The sequence below is a fragment of the Oncorhynchus masou genome, chromosome 15 (genome assembly GCF_036934945.1).
Source record: "Oncorhynchus masou masou isolate Uvic2021 chromosome 15, UVic_Omas_1.1, whole genome shotgun sequence".
Lineage (NCBI taxonomy): Eukaryota > Metazoa > Chordata > Actinopteri > Salmoniformes > Salmonidae > Oncorhynchus > Oncorhynchus masou.
In genome coordinates this window covers 26193128-26215234 of record NC_088226.1, presented here as the reverse complement: position 1 = coordinate 26215234, position 22107 = coordinate 26193128, and the positions used below count along the sequence as shown (strand labels likewise).

General features: G+C 39.7%; 1 protein-coding gene across 1 annotated transcript in view; it reads right to left on the bottom strand.

Moving 5' to 3' along the window:
• asphd1 (aspartate beta-hydroxylase domain containing 1) overlaps positions 1-17833 on the bottom strand; it is a 59593-nt gene extending 41760 nt beyond the window's left edge. The window contains exon 1 of the mRNA XM_064990270.1: positions 17765-17833. Within this exon, the coding sequence (XP_064846342.1) occupies positions 17765-17833 (69 nt within the window). The remainder of the gene's footprint in view (positions 1-17764) is intronic.
• Positions 17834-22107: the final 4274 nt, after the last annotated feature.

Below are 22107 nucleotides of genomic sequence, written 5' to 3'. Positions count from 1 at the left end.
CATTCCTCTCTTTGTTGCTCCTGCTGTTGCCTGTTACCACGCCGCTTGGTCCTGTTGTGGTGGGTGATTCTGTAACGGTTCTCGTCTGTCGAAGGAGAAGCGGACCAAAATGCAGCGTGGTATTTTTGAGACATGTTTAACAAATGAAAAACGAACTATACAAAAACAACAAACGGAACGAAAACCTATACGGCCTATCTGGTGACAACAAACACAGAGACAGGAACAATCACCCACGAAATACTCAAAGAATATGGCTGCCTAAATATGGTTCCCAATCAGAGACAACAATAAACACCTGCCTCTGATTGAGAACCACTCCAGACAGCCATAGACTTTGCTAGATAACCCCACTAAGCCACACACCCAACACCCCACAAAACCCCAAGTCAAAACACACCACAATAAACCCATGTCACACCCTGGCCTGACCAAATAAATGAAGACAAACACAATATATTACGACCAGGGCGTGACAGAAAGATCCCATTTCAACTAAATAATGTGCAGAAAGGTCTAACTTAAGTTTCTTACATTTTTATTTGATACTTCATTTTTACTATTTTCTACATTGTAAAATAATAGTGAAGACATCAAAACTATGAAATAACACATATGGAATCATGTAACCAAAAAAAGTGTTAGATTCTTCAAAGTAGCCACCATGCCTTGATGACAGCTTTGCACACTCTTGGCATTCTCTCCACCAGCTTCATCTGAAATGCTTTTCCAACAGTCTTGAAGGAGTTCCCCCAAGCTGAGCCATTGTTGGCTGCTTTTCCTTCACTCTGCGGTCCAACTCATCCCAAACCATTTCAATTGGGTTGAGGTCGGGTGATTTGTGGAGGACAGGTCATCTGACTCAGCACTCCATCACTCTCCTTCTTGGTCAAATAGCCCTTACACAGCCTGGAGGTGTTGGGTCATTGTACTTCTGAAAAACAAATTATATTGTGGAGTAAAGTACATTGCGTTGATGCAAGGGATAGTTAGAACGCTGATTATGCGTTGGTACACAGGCGGTAAAGTGTTTCTCTCCTCGCTGAATGACTGGGCAATATAAACCGATAATTGTTAATGTCTTCAAGATTGAATTTGAATTTACTGAATGGCGAGGATGAAGAAGTGGGTGATTGAATTTAGAACAATAGCGTACAAATTTCTCTTCCTCTGTCCAGCGTGCAGAACAGCTCACAACAAGGAAAATACAACTTTTTTGTTGTTTCTACATTGTCAGAAGAAGCTACCTGGACTGTAACCTATTTCTGACTATAAACTCATGTTTTATTGTAAGAGAAACGGAAATGGCTTCAGGACAATTAAAGAAAGTTGATATGAAAACCAATAGAACACGAGAGAAATGGCATAGTGGTGGGCCAATAGGAAATACAATGGAAATACATTTGCCATAATTACACTGTGTTGGTCCCATGTTTTATGAGCTGAAATAAAAGATCCCAGAAATGATCCATACACACAAAAAATTATTTCAAAAATGTTACGCACAAATTTGTTGACATCCCTGTTAGTGAGCATTTCTCCTTTGCCAAGATAATCCATCCATTTGACAGGTATAGCATATTAAGAAGCTGATTAAACAGCAGGATAATTACACAGATACACCTTGTGCTGGGGACAATAAAAGGCCACTGAAATGTGTCATTTTGTCACAATACAATGCCACAGATGTCTTAAGTTTTGAGGGAGTATGCAATTGGCATGCTGACTGCAGGAATGTCACCCAGAGCTGTCGGCAGAGAATTTAAATGTTAATTTCTTTACAATAAGCCACCTCCGTCATTTGAGAGAATTTGGCATTACGTCCAACCGGCCTCACGTGTAACCACACCAGCCCAAGACGTCCAAATTCGTCTTCTTCACTTGTGGGATTGTCTGAGACCAGCCACTCGGACAGCTGATGAAACTGGGTTAGCACATCCAAAGAATTTCTGCACAAACTGTCTCAGGGAAGCTCATCTGCATCATGCTCGTCGTCCTCACCAGGGTCTTGACCTGACTGCAGTTCAGAGTCGTAACCAACTTCAGTGGGCAAATGCTCACCTTTTATGGCCATTGGCACACTGGAGAAATGTGCTCTTCACGGATTAATCCAAATTTCAACTGTACCCGGACAAAGTGCCACATGGTGGCAGTGGGGTTATGGTTTGGGCAGGCATATGCGATGGACAACGAACACAATTACATTTGTTATGAATTATGAATGGCAATTTGAATGCACAAAGATACCGTGACAAGATCCTGAGGCCCAATGTTGTGCCATTTATCTGCCGCCATTACATTTCAGCATGATAATGCACACAGGATATGTACAAAATGTCCCAGTTCTTCCATGGCATGCGTATTCAGCATGTTTGGGATGTTCTGGATCGATGTGTACGATAGCGTGTTCCAGTTCCCGCCAATATCCAGCAACTTCGCACAGCATTAAAGAGGAGTGGGACAACATTCCACTGACCACAATCAACAGCCTGATCAACTCTATACAAAGGAGATGTGTTGCACTGCATGAGGCAGATGGTGGTCACACCAGATACAGACTGGTTTCCTGTAAAGTACTTCAGTAAAATTACTTTGTCGTATCTGTACTTTACTATTTAACAACTTTTACTATTACTTCGCTGCATTCCTGAAGAAAATAACGTACTTTTTACTCCATACATTTTCCCTGACACCCAAAAGTACTCATTACATTTGGAATACGTAGCATGACAGGAAAATGCTCCAATTCACATACTTATCAAGACAACATCCCTGGTCATCTCTACTGCCTCTGATCTGGCAGACTAACTAAACAAATGCTTTGTTTGTAAATGACGTCAGTGTTGGAGTGTGCCCTTGGCTGTACGTAAATAAAATAAAAACATTGTGCCATCTGGTTTGCTTAATTATTTATGTACTTTATTTTGATATTTAAATATATTTTAAACCAAATACTTTAATAAGTCTTGCTCAAGTAGTATTTTCCATTAAAAAGTTATCTTTACTTTTACTCAAGTATTATAAATTGGGTAATTTTTCACCACTGGGTATTTGTGACCAACAGATGCATATCTGTATTCCCAGTCATGTGAAATCCATAGATAAAAACCTAATATGTAGATGAAAGGCCTAATGAATTTATTTAAATTGACTGATTTCCTTATAGGAAATAACTCAGTAAAATCTTTTGAATTGTTGCATTTATATTTTTGCTCAGTATATATTAAAATGATTAGTTCTTAACAGTAAGCTTTTTGAAAAATCTTTCCAACAATCTCCCCCTTGATAATCATAAATCCTCAGTGTGAAATAGCAATGGAATCTATAGGCTTACTGCTGCTTTGGCCTAGGCTATGCATTCCAAACGATAATTTCTTTAGCCGTCAGTGGCTCACGGTGTATCAACGTGTCCATATGGCAGAGGCTGGTAATCTCGCATTAGTTGACTTTTAACATAGAGACGATCATTTTAATTCAGATTTTTATGATTAACCACGTGACAATGATTTTGAGAAACAAAAAAAGATAATTGAAATTAAACTGTTCCACAAAAATGCACATATGAAAATCAGATTTTTTTATTTAAGTCATAATAAGTATCCTATTTTCAAAATCAAAATCGCACCATTTTATTAACCCATGTTCTCGCAACTTCGGGTGTCACGTCTGCTGCTGCTCTTCTCCTCCGGTGTACGATGTTGCCAGAGTACTAAGCACCGGTCCTGGGATTCGTCATTACGCACACCTGGCACTCATCATTATGCGCACCTGTTAATCATTAGGATTCACACCTGGACTCCATTACCTTCATCATCTCCTCCCCTTTATATGTCAGTCTCCCATGTTCACTCACCAGTTGGGATTGTTCTTGTGTATCGGCAGTTTGCCTTATGTTAGTGTCGTGTTCTTGGTTTTGTTGTTTTATTGAAACGTTGCACCTTCTTCCGACTCACCGCCCATCATTACTTCGGGACCACCGGCCAGGCGATATTTTTTGCTTGATGCAGAACTAGTGCAAGAGGAGAGACTCTCAGACAGAAACATCCACACCTCCATTAGTTTACAAAAGGATAGAATAATTAAGGGGTCTCCAACAGGTCGATCGTGAGCTACCAGTAGCTCACAGCCCATCTATGAGTAGCTCACCAAACAATTCTGATAGTACATTCAAATCCACCACTAACTGTCAAACAAATCTCACAAGTATCAGACACTGCAATCTCCCAGCTACTATTTAATCAATACAACATTGACATTATCCCACCCCTGTTTAGCCACTATTGGCTTAAAAAGCCAAACCTAACAATATCCGCCAATTCATTTCCAGCAATATTGTCCGTCTGTCTGTGTGGTACACGTGTTTGTCTCACTCCATGTGTAGCCAGTTGTGATAACCGTCTTGTGGGATGACAGAAAAACCTTCCCCTAAACGTTCAATAAAATGCTAACCGCAAAGTAGGCTAACCTGGCAGAAGTACTGTACATCATGAGTAAGTATATCATTAGTATCTATTATTTGCAAATGTTGCGCTAGATGCGCAATTCTGAAGTAATCCTGCTGCTGCTGAAGGCTGTTCAGAGTTGCCATTGTGGCATTCCCGACACATGAGTATCCGTCAAAAACACCACAACAAAGTAGCGGACGGGACCAGTGTATTAAATCAATGCCTAAGCTACATGAGTGTGTCTCCTGCTTTTCAGAGTCCAAAAGAGCCTCTTCATTCAGTTTGGCGTGGGAGGAGGAGAAAGGAGGGTAACTACTCCAGTCGCTTAGCCTATTCCTCCCTCTTTGGCCCAATGACTTGAGAGAAAGTTGACTTGACTAATGTCGGGGGACACTCAAGAACCTGGATACCTGTGTCAACACCTGCTACCAACTAGCCAGTTTGCAATGGAGCTCACGCCACCTGGAATAGCTAATGAACATTTCCAGCGCCGTGGAAGCTGAGTTTGTTATGTTCTTGTCCGGTACAAAATTGACAATCCAGAGCTCCAATGCAGAAATTGTTTGCTGGTGGAGGATTACAGGAATGGGGTGGCTATGCTTAGAAAACAAATCTCAATTCTATGCAAACTTATGGGAAAACTCTAATTGGAACCTTCTTAACTCCTATGGCTGGACGCCGCTCGGGCAAGATGGATGTTCCCCGCCTTGTGATCTGTCGCTATCCAAATGGCTTGTGCTACCTGGAACTTGCCTGCCTACGAAATTATTTCCATCTGCTTCCCCTCATCCATCCTGTAGTGAAGTAGACTGAGAACAGCAATAAGAATGTTCCAATCAGCGCTGGTCCCATTTCACAAGTAGTGGAAAACGAAGGCAGCGGCATGCTGCTAAGCGGACAGGAGTAACTGTGAGAGGTTCGGAGCAGATTGACATAAGGAATAGCTTCACTCACTGGTGCCTGATCTACCTGCGCCTTCAGCGCTGGGACTGCCTGTGTCTGCGGCGGCACTGCTGACTCCAACTACGTTGTCAAGTTTAACTCCTTTCCCCCTCTATGGATCTGACGGGACACTGGCTGCTGTGGGAGGTCTAGACCTATCGCCGGGAGCAGCGGGCGTACGCTATTTGTATTTACTAGGGATCCCCATTAGCTGTTGGCAAGGCAGCAGCTTCTCTTCCTGGGGTCCAAGCATAGTAGGCACTTACATTACATGTAAAAAAAAAGATAAAACAGTACATCATAACATTACACCACGACATAGCTACAATACAAAATGTTTAATACCACCATACAACAATATTACAATGTACTGTACATGTGTGTAGAGTGTGTGTGCTAGTGCGCCTATGCGTGTATATGTACCTTTGTGTCTCTTCTCAGTCCCTGCCATTCCATAAGGTGTATTTTTTTAAATATCCATAATAAAGCATTTGCTATCAACAAAGCAGGTCCGACAGGCCCTAGTTTTGTCGCACCTGGACTACTATTCAGTCATGTGGTCAGGTGCCACAAAGAGGGACTTACAAAAATTACAATTCGCTGTAGCACTTCTTGGAAGACCTTTGACATGAAATTCAAGCATTGGTCCAAATGCACTACCTGCTGAAGCCCAAACGTTGAAAATAATTTCACCTGGACCTTAATATTGGGAGCCGTGATTTTCCTCAGTGGAATGGCCTCAGGGAAACGAGTGGCAGCACACATTATGGTTAAGGGAAACTGGCTCCCACTCTTGGCTTTGGGCATCAGACCCCTGGTCTAATAGCTTGGCAACGTGTGAATGCTGTGGTCAGTCATCTGAGTGAGGGTAGGAGTGCAAACTGATCAGTAGAAATAGACTTTGATTTCAATTTGTGCCACCACAGATCATAATGCACTAGCAAGCTGCGAGAACACTGAAACCCGATGGTAATAGCGTGTCCTTTATTTATTTTGTATTAGACCTTCCCCAAACCATAACCATAACCTTTACCACTTGGAATTATTAACCTTGAGTTATTTATGTTTTAACCCTGTAACCACACAAAATTAACCCTGTAACCACACAGAAATGTGGAATGTTACCAAATAGATAATAGCATCTAGTGGCATTGGTAGAGAGGTAGGCAAAGAATGGAGTGAAAGTGCACTACAAATCTGTGGGCCAGGTGTAAATGGTTTGGCAGCCTTTCCAATAAATTGGAATACAAAAGAAGCCATCCACTCTTGATGGGCTATCAGGCAAGAGAGTGAATAGACAGAGAGCAAGGACTCCTGAGTACTTCTACAATATAGAATTAAATATAGAATTAGAGTTGGATGAAAGTATATTCAAAAAAATGTGCAAGGATTTATACAGGATATGAACTTCAACATCAAAATCTGGGACAGGGAAGATGGTTAAAATTGATGGGAAGATGGATGGAGCCAAATACAGGATCATTCTGGAAGAACCTGATGGAGTCTGCAAAAGACCTGAGACTGGGACGGAGATTTGTCTTCCAACAAGACAATGATCCAAAACATAAAGCAAAATCTACAATGGAATGGTTCAAAAATAAACATATCCAGGTGTTAGAATGGCCAAGTCAAAGTCCAGACCTGAATCCAATCGAGAATCTGTGGAATGAACTGCAAACAGCTGTTCACAAATGCTCTCCATCCAACCTCACTGAGCTCGAGCTGTTTTGCAAGGAGGAATGGGAAAAAAATTCAGTCTCTCGATGTGCAAAACTGATAGAGACATACCCCAAGCGACTTACAGCTGTAATCGCAGCAAAAGGTGGCGCTACAAAGTATTAACTTAAGGGGGCTGAATAATTTTGCACGCCCAATTTTTCAGTTTTTGATTTGTTAAAAAAGTTTGAAATATCCAATAAATGTCGTTCCACTTCATGATTGTGTCCCACTTGTTGTTGATTGTTCACAAAAAAATACAGTTTTATATCTTTATGTTTGAAGCCTGAAATGTGGCAAAAGGTCGCAAAGTTCAAGGGGGCCGAATACTTTCGCAAGGCACTGTACAATTGCTCAAAACCAGGACCACACCAGTCTGGAGGGAAAATCCAAAACAACCAGCACTACCACACAAAATACACAGTGGGAAACTAAATAAGCCCACACAAAGAGCAGCCGGGCCTACCGGCTTAAATAGCCCAACTAAACCTAAACAAGAAACAGGTGTTACTAATCAGACAAAAACAACAGAAAAGGGAAAAGGGATCGGTGGCAGCTAGTAGTCCGGTGACGACGAGCGCCGAGCACCACCCGAACAGGAAGAGGGGCCACCTTCGGTAGGAGTCGTGACACTACTACAGCGACTGAAATGACTGCAACACTTAACAAAGAGCTGCTGTTAGTTTTGGAATGGGTAGCAAGGAATAAGTTAGTCCTAAATATTTCCAAAACTAAAAGCATTGTATTTGGGACAAATCATTCACTAAACCCTGAACCTCAACTATATCTCGTAATGAATAATGTGGAAAGTGAGCAAGTTGAGGTGACTCAACCGCTTGGAGTAACGCTGGATTGTAAAACTGTCATGGTCAAAACATAATGATACAACAGTAGCTAAAATTGGGAGAAGGTCTGTCCATAACAAAGCATTGCTCTGCCTTCTTATCAACACTATAAACAAGGCAGGTCCTACAGGTTCTAGTTTTGAAGCACCTAGACTATTGTTCAGTCGTGTGGTCAGGTGCCACAAGGGACTTGGGAAAATTGCAGTTGGCTCAGAACAGGGCAGCATGGCTGGCCCTTAAAAGTACACAGAGAGCTAACATTAATGGCATGCATGTCAATCTCTCATGGCTGAAAGTGGAAGAGAGATTGACTTCCTCATTACTGTTTTTGTAAGAGGTGTTGACAAGCTGAAGGTACCAAGCTGTCTGCTTAAAATACTAGCACACAGATCGGACACACATGCATACCCCACAAGACATGCCACCAGAGGTCTCTTCACAGTCCCCAAGTCCAGAACAGACTATGGGAGGCGCACAGTACAACATAGAGCCATGACTACATGGAACTCTATTCCACATCAGATAACTGATGCAAGCAGTAGAATCAGATTTAACAAGCAGGTAAAAATACACCATATGGAACAATGGAGACTGTGAAGAGACACAGAACATGCATACTCACACATTATGATATTGTTTTATGGTGGTATTTTACATTTTGTGAAGGGATGTTAAATGTACAGTTTTAATTTAGCTCATTCATTTCAAACATAAACTTTTTGTTTTATGTATATGTAATGTGGGTGCTTTGGTGTGTCTCCCCATATGGTACAGGTACCCCCTCCACACCCCCCCCCCTCTCCCGAGTTTCGCAAATATGCACAGTTGAGGCGAGTGACTGAACTTACAATGGCTAGACCCAAGTTGTTATATTTTTAGCTTGTGCTTTATGCTATTTGCCTCATGACTCCTGCATGCTTTGTTGACTATGAACTTGCTTGTTTGCCCAACCGTGGGACAGTCTGTTTGTTCCCACACTCGGGACTCTGGTTCTATGGGTTACACGGACTCTTGGCTTTCCATCCTATTCTAACCACCTCATGTTACCTGATGAAATTGCTGTACAATATGATCTTGTTGCCATCTAATACAAATTCAAATGTTATAAATTAACACTACAGAGCTCTCCCTGTCCTCTACCATAACCTGATTGTATTACTGCTGATTATATATGGAAATGTGCATGTACACCCTGGCCCATCTACTGTTGCGAGACACAATTCTGATTTCTACACTTTAGTATTAGTATAGTATTTTATAATATTAGTAATAGTATTTTGATATTCCAAAATATTTAATGTTATTTTCATCTCAAATATGAATTTTAGATGTGTGTTTCTGATTTGTGAAATCTGTCTACCGTGGTGTTGTGTATTTTCGTGATTATTTTAGATGTTTTGTTAAAATAATGTGTTTTCTGGACATTAACACCAGAAGCATATTACCTAAAATTGATCAATTGAAAGTGTGGGTTCACAACTCCAATCCAGATGTGTTGGTCATTACTGAGACGTGGTTAAGAAAATTATTTTGAACACTGATGTTAACCTTTCTGGTTATAACCTTTTTCGGCAAGACAGATCTTCCAAAGCTGGTGGAGTGGCAATCTTTACCAAGGAACATCTTCAGTGCTTGGTTGTCTCCACCAAGTCTGTCCCCAAACAATTTGATTTGCTGGTAAAGCATTAAACTTTCAAATGGCTCTTTGTTGACTGTTGCTAGGTGTAATCCACCACCATCAGCACCGGCTTGTACCCTAAATGCCCTAAATTCTCTCCTGGCCCCTTACACTAAGTCTGAATGTGTCCTGCTAGGTGACCTAAACTGGGACATGCTTAAAATCACCAGACCAAGTCCTAAAGCAATGGGACTCCCTAAATCTTTCTCAGATTACCAATCCTACAAGGTATGACTTCAAAACACTCAGAAAAGGCTACTCTCCTTGATGTTATCCTTAAAAATAATCCTGATAGGTGTCAGTCAGGTGTTTTCTGTAATGACCTTAGTGATCACTGTTTTACAGCCTGTGTTACAAATGGCTGCTCAGTGAAACAACCTGTCCTGACTTTTGTTGTGGAAATAATCAGAATTTGTTGGTAACATAGATAAGATGTTTTATATTCATCATATGTTTGTAAGTTACTTCTCATCAGAATGGTATTTTTGTATAATACTGTGGCGAGGTTGCAGTTATCTGTTCTATGTCAAGACTAAGTTGCATGGGCCGCAGAGAGGGGAGAGGTCAAAGTGTCATCATGTGTAAACATATCTTTTGCTCCACTGTGTGTGTGCCAGTCACTCCCTACTTTTCCCATCGGGGAGAGGAGGATGGCAGTGTCTGGAATCATTCTCATGCTCCCTTTTATCTTAACCTTTAGCCTCACTCTCCTCTCCGTGAGCTTGTCCAGGATTGGTTGTATTTAGAATTGGTTGTATCTAAATGACAATTTGATATATGCCTGTTGATATGAAGGATTGGTTTATGGTTCTGAGTTTGAGAAAGGAGACAAAGCTGAACAAAGAATTATGCCGATGCTGTCTTATCCTGTGTATCTTTGCTATAAAGGATCCCATTTGCCATTGTGTTGGGACTCTCAACTTTTCATTAGAGATACTGAACTGTTGAAAGTCAAAATGCTATTGCAATGCGGAGGGGGCTCTCAGAGAATTCATTGATAGACGCTGAATTACCTGAGAGTCACAGGGTTGTGATAGAACTCATATAATTAAAGATGGACTTTGATAACTAACTCTGACTTGTGTGTGGTTCGCGCTCATGATTTGGTAAATAGAGGAAATTTCCACGACATTTGGCGACGAGGAGGGGATGTGAATCTTCACTTGGTGACCGTTCCTACGATCTAGGTAAATAAATCGTGCACGAGGGATCCCCTAAACTTGGGATCTCGGGGAGAACCACACTTTGGGAACGAAGCAGATGGACCAACCTTTGATCTAAGAGGAAGCGAGCCGAGTGGATACCACATCGAACTGAGTTTTTTTTTAAAGAAAAAGGTGAGCGAACCACATACAGATTTGAAGTCGAGTTTTTTAATTATGCCTGTTACGTATACTCTGAGCGTGAATTCCTTTGTAAGGAAGGCACCTTGGCGGCGTAAGCAGGGCCGAGTCAGAGGAGAGTAATCTGGAGGTTTTGTGGACTCAAAAGATACTCTGCACTGTCCGGTTCCCAGTGACCAAGAGCCCTCCTGACACTGAATTGATCACAGTGGGGATTTGGTGAGGTCGTCTGTCGGGGTGAGGGGCCAGGGGGACTGTGTGTTCTAGGTGAAACACGGTACTTGGTGAAGCCCTATTGGAAGAAGGACCTCATTCTGTGTATCTGTGTGATTTGTCTAAGTGACCCTCAGATGTGGTGAATTCCAATTATTTTAAATTTGCTAGCCAGGTATGCCCTGGGTTACTCTGTGTGAGTATTTTGTTATGGGATCACTAGGTAATAGTTGTCGGACCGTTCTGTGTGAGCGGGGTAGGGTTGACTCTGTGTGGGCAAACCTTTTTATGATGTTCTGTGTGGACGTCTGACCAGTTCTATGTGAACATCTGACCAATCCTGTGTGGATGATCCTGAAAGTTCTGTGTGAGTACCTAAGATTTCTTAAGTTTTATATGGATTCTGTGAATTATTTGAAATTATGATAAATTGTATGTGTGTATAATCAATTACTAGAGATTTGATAAAGTAATGCTGAGAATGATTAAATACAATTTAAACCACCCATTCGTAGACGTACGTAGGTTTTGAGTTGATATCTTAAATGGATAATTTGATAAAGATGAAGTTTTTAAGCACTATTAAAATAATCTACAAAATCTGGGAAATTGAGCTCTAGAAACTGATTAGAGTGTGTCCACTTTTGGTTATCTTACCCTAGCGATGTAACTATAAAACGCATATTGGATGATCTCCGTCTGGGTGAAACATTTTAAATTAAACTGCCTTTAAGGTCTGAACATGTTATAATTTTTCTTCCCAGTATGAGAGAAGTTGCGGGATTTATTGAATAAACTGTTTTCCATAAAGTTAAAGAGAATTCGAGGGATGCTCGACGTAATTTATAATGTCGTACAAAGCCTAAGGTTTTCCATCAAACTAATTATCATTGCGTGATTAATGTGATGTCGTAAAGTAATTGAAAGATGTTGCATAAGTAAACATAATCTACTTGTCATGTCTTATTATGTCTGTTCCTGTCCTTTCTCTTCACTCTGTCTCTCTCTGCTGGTCTTATTAGGTTACCTTCTCTTTCTCTCCTTCTCCAGCTGTTGCTCATCTCCCCTAACTAGCTCGTTCACCCTTTCCCCACCTGTTCCCTTTTTTCCCTCTGATTGGGTCTCTATTTCTCTCTCTGTTCCTGCTACTTTCGGTGTCAGATTCTCGTTTGTGTTTCTCATGCCAGAAGCAAGCTATCGACTCGTTTGCTTCCTCCTAGTCCTATCCTGTCGGAGTCTGCCTGGCAGGTGCATCCTGTACACTACTAACTATCTTTTGTTTGCACCGTGTCCAGTTCATCATATGCTACGTGTGATCAGCTACCACCGTTCCTCTGTGACCCGCACCGACCCAGAGCGACCTGCAGCCTGTCGCCGCTACCCAGCTATTCATCAGAGGGACTTTATGTTTCATTTGTCGCCCTCTCTGCGGGTATTCTATTGTGCCATTGACAACGTCGGAAGAGGATCTATGCCATTCCTGTTTTTTCATTAAAAGAACTCTGTTTCTGTTAAACCGCTTTTGGGTCTTCACTCAAGTACATAACACTACTTTTCTTAGTCATTAACTGTCGATTTTATTCTTTGATTGCTAATATATTCATTTGGAATTTGAGAATCATAGCTGGAGTATGAGAATCATAGCTGGAGTAACGTTTGTACTATTAAAATTGGGCTGTTATTCATCTGGGAATTACCGATAGTGACGTGTTTTGATTTTACTTAGAAATTGGGTTTATATGCAGAGAATCTTAGTTTTTTGCGATAGCATTAGTGGTTCAGTGGTGGAATTCTCGCCTGCAACGCAGGAGGCCCGGGTTCCATTCCCAGCTGGTTGAATGCTGTTTTTGATTGTAAATAATCTATTTGTATGTTTTGCCTGGAAGGTTATGGTCGCTAGTGTTTGTATAAGACATAAATTGAACGTTTTCAATAGATTGTTTTAGGTTAAATTGATAGACTAATTCAACTTATAATAACGAAGCGAATTCTGATGCAAGATAATGTCTGTTCACTAAATTATCTGCTGGAATAATGTATTGAGAATCGTATTTAAATTACTGTATCAATGGAGAAGACATTCTGAATGATAGCGGGGAGAGAATGGCGATAGGAAGTGATTACCGAAGTGTTTTTCATTCTTATAAATTGACTGACGCATGTTATAATTTTGGCGGTGCGTGTGTTATTTTTAAAGAAATAGGATACATTTCATAAGTGTGAAGAGAAAAGAGAAGAGGAAGTTATAAAGTTGGGGTTTTTAATCTTACATAGAGGTAAGGAAAAACGTTGAAATGAGAGGGGTTATATATTTTTGCCCAATGGGAAAAAGAAATAGGAAAGTTGAGTTGAAAGTATGGAAGAGAGTTAGTTGTTGTATTGGCTACTAATTGTCAGGGAAAGTTGTTGGAGGCAGGTAGATTGTTGTAGAATAACGTAAATTTGCGTTATTAGTTTGAATATACAATAACCTTACTCTAATTGTTTTGACCGTTGTTCAGGTACATTTTTTTTGTATTTCTAGCAGCTGATTCGCTAGGTGGGCAACATAGATTTGTGGGAGACTGGATGTCTGAATCATAAAACATCGTAAGGATAGATTCTGATGGTTATTGATTCTTGGTTTGATTGTTTAAGTAACACCAGTTAATTTGAGCAGGAAAGTTCATGTAGTCTAACATTATAGTATGTTTCCATTATGTGGAACAATGTCAGGTCATTAAAGGTGATTGCTGGATTGAATAGTATGAGAACCTGTTGACAGAAGACTGAATGGGTATGAATGTTGAAAAGCAAGCTTGGGCCAAACTAGTATACTATTTTACTATTGGTATTTGAGTTAATTTATTATTTGCTTTTTAAAAGAGAGGTTGGAATCAAGTATGATGCCTTGGCACTTAAAATCAGATACCACCAGGAGCTTTTTCCATCAGTAGTTGTTTTTTGAGGAACATGCAGACTGTGTTTTATTGTAGTGAGATGTAAACATGAGTCTCTGAGCAATTTTGTCATCTGAATCATTATAGTAGTGAGTTCTTGTGTAGTTTGTTATTTGCATGAATTTATCACTATATCATCTGCATACATTGGAACTTTCAGACCCTGTACAGACTAAAGGAAGATCATTAATGGATGTGCTGAACAGTATTGACCTTTGTGGATATCAGTGGGGGAAAAAATTAAGTTTATATTTATTTTTACGATGATGAGACAGCACCAACTTTTGAAAGATTTTAGATTTGTTTAAAAAAAATCAGGTTTGGTTTTTACTAAATTTATATCAACAGATTGAAATTATTAGGTTGCTGATTAAAAGTTTTTTTTAGGAGTTGATTTAACTTAATTAAACATTGTATCATACATATACATTGATTTGATTAATGATTTGAGGTACAGTGGAATTATCATTAGGTTTGGTTTATAGTTCAAGTTTGAGTGTCTGAATCAATGTAGTGTAATGAATACATAAGTGTTTTTGTGTTTTCTCTGGGAAAATTGATATTTCACTGTAGCTCTCTGGAATGTTTCCAGGGACTATACTCTTGGGGAGAGTGAGTGAAATTGAGGCCATAAACTACCACATTGAAAGGGGCACTCACCACATGGGATTTTTTGAGTTGTTATTTCCTGACTTTTCATTACACACGCAAATTCTTTTGATAAAGGAATGTTCTGGGAACATGGAAATAAAAAAATGTTGGAACTAGTTGATTATTGTTTGAAAATTGTTTTATATAGTAAAACACTGCCTTGAAGGGTTTTGTATGACCTGTGACCTTCTGATGACTTTCCGTTGTGGCTTGATCACCCGCATTGGAAAGCCATTTGGATAATAAATGTATGGTCATTTGTAATACTGCTTTCAAAATAATTTGTGTAATTGGTAAATATGTTTCTTAGCCATATTTGTAATTTGGACCACTGTGAAGGGCATTGCTTTTAACTAAGGGTATGCTGCTTTAAGTCTATTTTCCTATGACCATAGGGGTTAAATAATTTTTCTTTGTGGAGTTTTGGGGGAGGATTCAGTTTTTTGAGGGTTTGTTTTTTGAGGGTTTGAATTGAAGTTATACAACTTAAGTGATATGTGAATGAGTGTATTGTATTGTTGAGTGTATTGTATTGTTGTGTTTGTTTTGTTCCATTCCCGGGGGGTATAGGTCTAATTTCTTGATCCTTGGCTCTACGATGGAGTTGACAGTGAGATGGGGAGTTGAAAGAATAGTTTCAATAGAGTGTTTTGATATTCTCTGTGAAATATAGTTTAGATATGTGTATTAAGAATAATTGGTAAAAGTAATCATTTATCATGTAGTTAATGAACTGAACAAAACTGTTGTTCTGATCTGTTCTTTCGAGGTTATCATGAAAAGTGACATCAGACGGTATCTTAATGTATGGGAGAGATAATTTGGACCGAATGGTGTGTGTACCTCAAAACCCCCTCTAACTGGCTGAAGAAGAGTGACAAAGGCGTTGAAGGAGGCTTTCCAAACCACTTCTACCGAGAGAAAAGAACCAAGCCAGAAATTGGTGTACAGTATCAGATCTAAGCTATCAACTGCTTTTCTTTCATGGTTCTCTCATACTGTGATGAGTCCACTTGGAGTGATCATGGAGAAAGATCTGTTCTAACATTTTCTTATGATGCTGGTATATTGGTTGACGAATGGACAAGACATGAGTGGTAAAGATGAGACATTGAAATTGGGACATTATCATGGGCCGTCCAATTTGAACTGTAAAGCTATCTGAAGAAAAACGAAGATGCCAGAAGATGCCGTGCCTGAGAGGGGGGGGGGTCAATCAAATGTGCCATTAAAATTGTTTATACTTTTGTGGTATCACGTTGATTGAAGAGGTCTACACCATGTAAATTGTAGTAATTTAGATTAAGAATGCATTGAGATACTGATCTGTATTATAATCATGATTAAAAAGTTAATAGTAGAATTATGGGATAATTATACTGTATGTAAATCTGCTAATATTGATGTGTGTTAAATTGAGGTTTTTACTTTGAGTGATAAGACAAATTTGAATCACTGAGGAATGCTATTCTAAATATTGGTTTGATAAATAGTTGGGTTGTTGTTTATGATTTGGAATATGAATGATTTCAATGACCTATTCTCTATTCCTGAGTATATTTCTGAGCATGAGGACTTAGAGGGATGTCTGTCCTATATGTTGTGACGAGGCCTGTGATTAGACACTGGTTCTCATGTAACTTAAAGAGCATAAATATGTTGTGTTTTTATTTTCCTCAAATGGATTATTCTGTGTTATTAAACATGTGCAAGTTTGTCTTGTAGAATAAAGGTTGTAAACTTAGTTTCAGAAGGGAGAAAGCTTTGCCAACAAAGGGTATATAACAAAGTATTGAGATAAACTTTTGTTATTAACCAAATACTTATTTTCCACCATAATTTGCAAATAAATTCATTAAAAATCCTACAATGTGACATTTTGTCTGTCATAGTTGAAGTGTACCTATGATGAAAATTACAGGCCTCTCTCATCTTTTCAAGTGGGAGAACTTGCACAATTAGTGGCTGACTAAATACTTTTTTGCCCCACTCTATATCCAAAATGTCCATTTATTTGGCGCGTTTGATCCAGAAAAACACAGGTTCCAACTTGCGCAACGTGACTACAAAATATCTCAAAAGTTACCTGTAAACTTTGCCAAAACATTTCAAACGACTTTTGTAATACAACTTTAGGTATTTTTAAATGTAAATAATCTATAAAATTGAAGACGGGATGATCTGTGTTCAATACCGGTGGAAAACAAACTGTAGCTAGCTTTCTGGTCACGCACCTCTATCTAACAGTACACTACAAGTGACCCTCGTTCTGAACAGGGCTACTTCTTCATTACACGAAGGGAAAAACTTCAACCAATTTCCAAAGACTGGTGACATCCAGTGGAAGTGGTAGGAACTGCAAGAAGGTCCCTTAGAAATGGATTCCCAATGAAAACCCTTTGAAAAGAGAGTGACCTAAAAACAAATCTGAATGGTTTGTCCTCGGGGACAATAAGTTCTGTTATACTCAAATACATGATTCAAACAGTTTCAGAAACGTCGGAGTGTTTTCTATCGAAATCTACTAATAATATGCATTTCTTATCTTCTGGGAATGAGTAGCAGGCAGTTGAATTTGAGCATGCATTTCATCCGGACTTGAAAATACTGCCCCCGGTCACCAAGAAGTTAAGGAGCAGTTCTCTCCATGTGGGTCTAACCCAAAGAAGTTCTGGAAAATGGATAAAGAGCTGGAGAATAAATCCTCCTCCTCACAGCTACCCATGTCCCTTAATGTTGATGTTGGTTGTTTCTGACAAGGAGAACATGGCTGAGCTCTTTAATCACCACTTCAGGATTCCTATTTGACTCTGCCATGCCTCCTTGCCCGTCCAAAATTTCTCATCTCCCACCCCTTCTAATGTGAGTATCCTTGATGCTCCTCCCTATTTTCCCCTGCCCCACTACAAAGTTTATCCCTGCAGGTGGTCACTGAGTACGAGGTGCTAAAGGAACTCCTTAACCTGACCCCCAAAAAACATCTGGTTCAGACCCTTTCTTCTTTAAGGTTGCTGCCCCCATCCTCTGCAAGCCTGTCTTTCCTCTCTGGGGAGGTTCCCATTGCTTGGAAGGCAGCCACGGTGCGTCCTTTATTTAAACAGGGAGGTCAATCTGATGCTAACTGTTACAGGCCTCTTACTATTTTGCCCTGTTCATCAAAAGTGTTGGAAATACTTGTCAATCAACTGACTGGCTTTCTTGAATAGTCTATACTATTATCTCGGGTATGGATGGTTATGGATGGTTATGGATGGTTATGGATGTGTCACTGCAACCTTAAAGGTCCTAAATTATAACACCATTGCCCTTGATTCGAAGCAATGTTGTGCTGCTATTTTTATTGACTTGGCCAAAGCTTTTGATACGGTAGACCATTCCTTTCTTGTGGAGTATTGGAGTATTCGTGTCTGAGGGGTCTTTGGCCTGGTTTGCTAAATACCTCTCTCAAAGAGTGCAGTATATACAGTCAGAACATCTGTCTCAGCCACTGCCTGTCAACAAGGGATATTTAGATTTGTGTATTTCTATATCAAAATGCTGAATTTCCTAAATTACCTAAAATGCATTAAAAACAGTGTATTTATTATGAAATAAACAATGATTGTTCTCTCGGCATTGAATTGCCAATTAAATGTGTTTTTTTAAGTATAAGAATAAGTATAAGTATTTTTTTTAAAGTATAAGAAACATTTTGTGCTTTCGCAAAGGTCTTCAATATAGACTGTAATCCTGTAGAAACTCTTCTTCGTGGTTTTAAAATGGATAATTACAGAGGCGGGATGAAGGAGCGTTTTACTATAAGTCTTCAAGAAAGGAAATCAGAACCAAAGAAGTAAACAAAGAGATGGTAGCTAGGTATGGTAGCGGTTAGTAATCTCTGAAGTAAAGTAAGGAGAACAACGTTAGTAGTCCAGTAGCTGAGTGACGTTGGCCAAAATGAATTCCATTGTACCCGGGTGCATTAATGTTCCAGTCAGCTACAAATACACTACTCATTTCCACTCGTTTCCTGACCACGATTGAGCTTTGTGATCTGGCTGCTTATCCTGCTTATGGTGTCGATATGACGCCTGAAGTCATTCACCGGCTGTGTTTGACTGTGGCCAGTGATCACTTTGTGGACACTGACGACAATGGGGACTGGTTGAAATCTGGTTCTGTTCCCACCGTCTTTCCACCATTGACGGGAAAACTCCAACCAGTCAAGATATGTTGCTAGCTAGCTAAGTTGCTAACACTCGTCACCACAAAGTAATTTATAATGTTATTTGTTTGTCATTCCTTTTACTAGTTTGTGGTGTTTTAACTTAGCTACTACTGTTAACGGTAATGTTATGCTGTCCTACTGACTGGGAAGTTTATTTTGCTTTGTGATGCAAGTCCCTTTTTTCCTTATAACATTACTGATAAGAAATAGTATATTCCTTTCTACTAGGCATCACAGTTTTCTGTAGAGCTATTGATTGCATAAAATGACTTGCCCTAGTTAAGATCCATGAGTAGAACACAGCCCTAGCCAGAGCCATATAGATACATACAGTGCCTTGAGAAAGTATTCGGCCCCCTTGAACTTTGCGACCTTTTGCCACATTTCAGGCTTCAAACATAAAGATATAAAACTGTATTTTTTTGTGAAGAATCAACAACAAGTGGGACACAATCATGAAGTGGAACGACATTTATTGGATATTTCAAACTTTTTTAACAAATCAAAAACTGAAAAATTGGGCGTGCAAAATTATTCAGCCCCTTTACTTTCAGTGCAGCAAACTCTCTCCAGAAGTTCAGTGAGGATCTCTGAATGATCCAATGTTGACCTAAATGACTAATGATGATAAATACAATCCACCTGTGTGTAATCAAGTCTCCGTATAAATGCACCTGCACTGTGATAGTCTCAGAGGTCCGTTAAAAGCGCAGAGAGCATCATGAAGAACAAGGAACACACCAGGCAGGTCCGAGATACTGTTGTGAAGAAGTTTAAAGCCGGATTTGGATACAAAAAGATTTCCCAAGCTTTAAACATCCCATGGAGCACTGTGCAAGCGATAATATTGAAATGGAAGGAGTATCAGACCACTGCAAATCTACCAGGACCTGGCCTTCCCTCTAAACTTTCAGCTCATACAAGGAGAAGACTGATCAGAGATGCAGCCAAGAGGCCCATGATCACTCTGGATGAACTGCAGAGATCTACAGCTGAGGTGGGAGACTCTGTCCATAGGACAACAATCAGTCGTATATTGCACAAATCTGGCCTTTATGGAAGTGGCAAGAAGAAAGCCATTTCTTAAAGATATCCATAAAAAGTGTTGTTTAAAGTTTGCCACAAGCCACACCAAACATGTGGAAGAAGGTGCTCTGGTCAGATGAAACCAAAATTGAACTTTGGCAACAATGCAAAACGTTATGTTTGGCGTAAAAGAAACACAGCTCATCACAATGAACACACCATCCCCACTGTCAAACATGGTGGTGGCAGCATCATGGTTTGGGCCTGCTTTTCTTCAGCAGGGACAGGGAAGATGGTTAAAATTGATGGGAAGATGGATGGAGCCAAATACAGGACCATTCTGGAAGAAAACATGATGGAGTCTGCAAAAGACCTGAGACTGGGACGAAGATTTGTCTTCCAACAAGACAATTATCCAAAACATAAAGCAAAATCTACAATGGAATGGTTCAAAAATAAACATATCCAGGTGTTAGAATGGCCAAGGCAAAGTCCAGACCTGAATCCAATCGAGAATCTGTGGAAAGAACTGAAAACTGCTGTTCACAAATGCTCTCCATCCAACCTCACTTGAGCTCAAGCTGTTTTGCAAGGAGGAATGGGAAAAAAATTCAGTCTCTCGATGTGCAAAACTGATAGACATACCCCAAGCAACTTACAGCTGTAATCACAGCAAAAGGTGACGCTACAAAGTATTAACTTAAGGGGGCTGAATAATTTTGCACGCCCAATTTTTCAGTTTTTGAATTGTTAAAAAAGTTTGAAATATCCAATAAATGTCGTTCCACTTCATGATTGTGTCCCACTTGTTGTTGATTCTTCACAAAAAAATACAAAGTTCAAGGGGGCCGAATAGGCACTGTATATGGCTCTGGCTCTAGCTGGTGCATGAGTTGTAATGACAAGAATCTAGCCCAACCTTCACATTATTTCAATTAAAACATTTATAATATCAGCTCCTGAATTGACATGCAATGACTGACTTTCTGTTTATTCTCGGAAAAAAAATATACCCCAACCATGACAAAAACATTAGTAGACTAAACATCCGCCAACTGGCCTTGACCAATAGTGAAACTCAGCACAAAAGCAATAATGGAAGTGTAATGAATGTGTCGATAAGACAACAATAAAAAAGTATCAATTATTGTCAGCTTATGCTTGTGTGCATCTTCATGCAATGGCCTCAGTTGGATTTCATTTAGGTGTTATCCATTGTCCTAACAATTTACACAATTTTCGTAACTTTCATTTGCTTGACACACTTTGACATACCTTTGTTTGGTTGTAGTGCGTAATAATCTCCAGTTTTCTCTTTATTGTCCCCCCATAATCTTGTCAATCTTCAGCACTGTTGCAGGGTACAACGGCTGTGCAGGTGCCTTATTTTGTGCTGAGGGAGGCAGCTCCTATCTCACTTTGTTCATGTTACCGGGCAGACATGTTTTCTTTGCAAGCAACTGCTTCGTCAATGACAGGGAAGTGAAGAAATGGTCCATGGTGACATTTCTCCCCTTAGAAACTTCACGAGCCTTATCGCCACATTCTCCATCACTCGCTTGGTCACCTGCTGCCTGATATGGATATTTTCCCAGATAATGAAAGCCATTCAGTATGTACAATTATGCACACTCACACTGTGTAGCCAACTCCAAGTAGACTGATAAGACTGCTTTGACTAGGTGGACTGATATAGGGTACATACCATTTTAAAGCCATGTAACCTTTTGGGCGACCTTACCAAATTCATATAGAAATGTGAGTCATTCTCACTAAAAGCAAGTCTAAGAAGCAGTAGATCTGTTCTGAAGTTTAGTTTTAGCATCTTTTACTTTCAGTTTTGTACACTAGATTCAAACAGCTGAAATACAATATTTTTGGTTATGGAAAATATTTTTCACAACGGTTTACATGGTATAATGATTACATTATACACTATACTTGCTTGTTTTGTCAACTGTTCGAATTTTAGCGAACAGAAAATGGCAGAGCGATTTCTGCATATTGCATCTTTAATATTATAATTAGAATGGATCAATACAATGGAATAACCCACCCTGTTCTTCATTCATAAGTGGTGATTACATAATTATGCATTACTG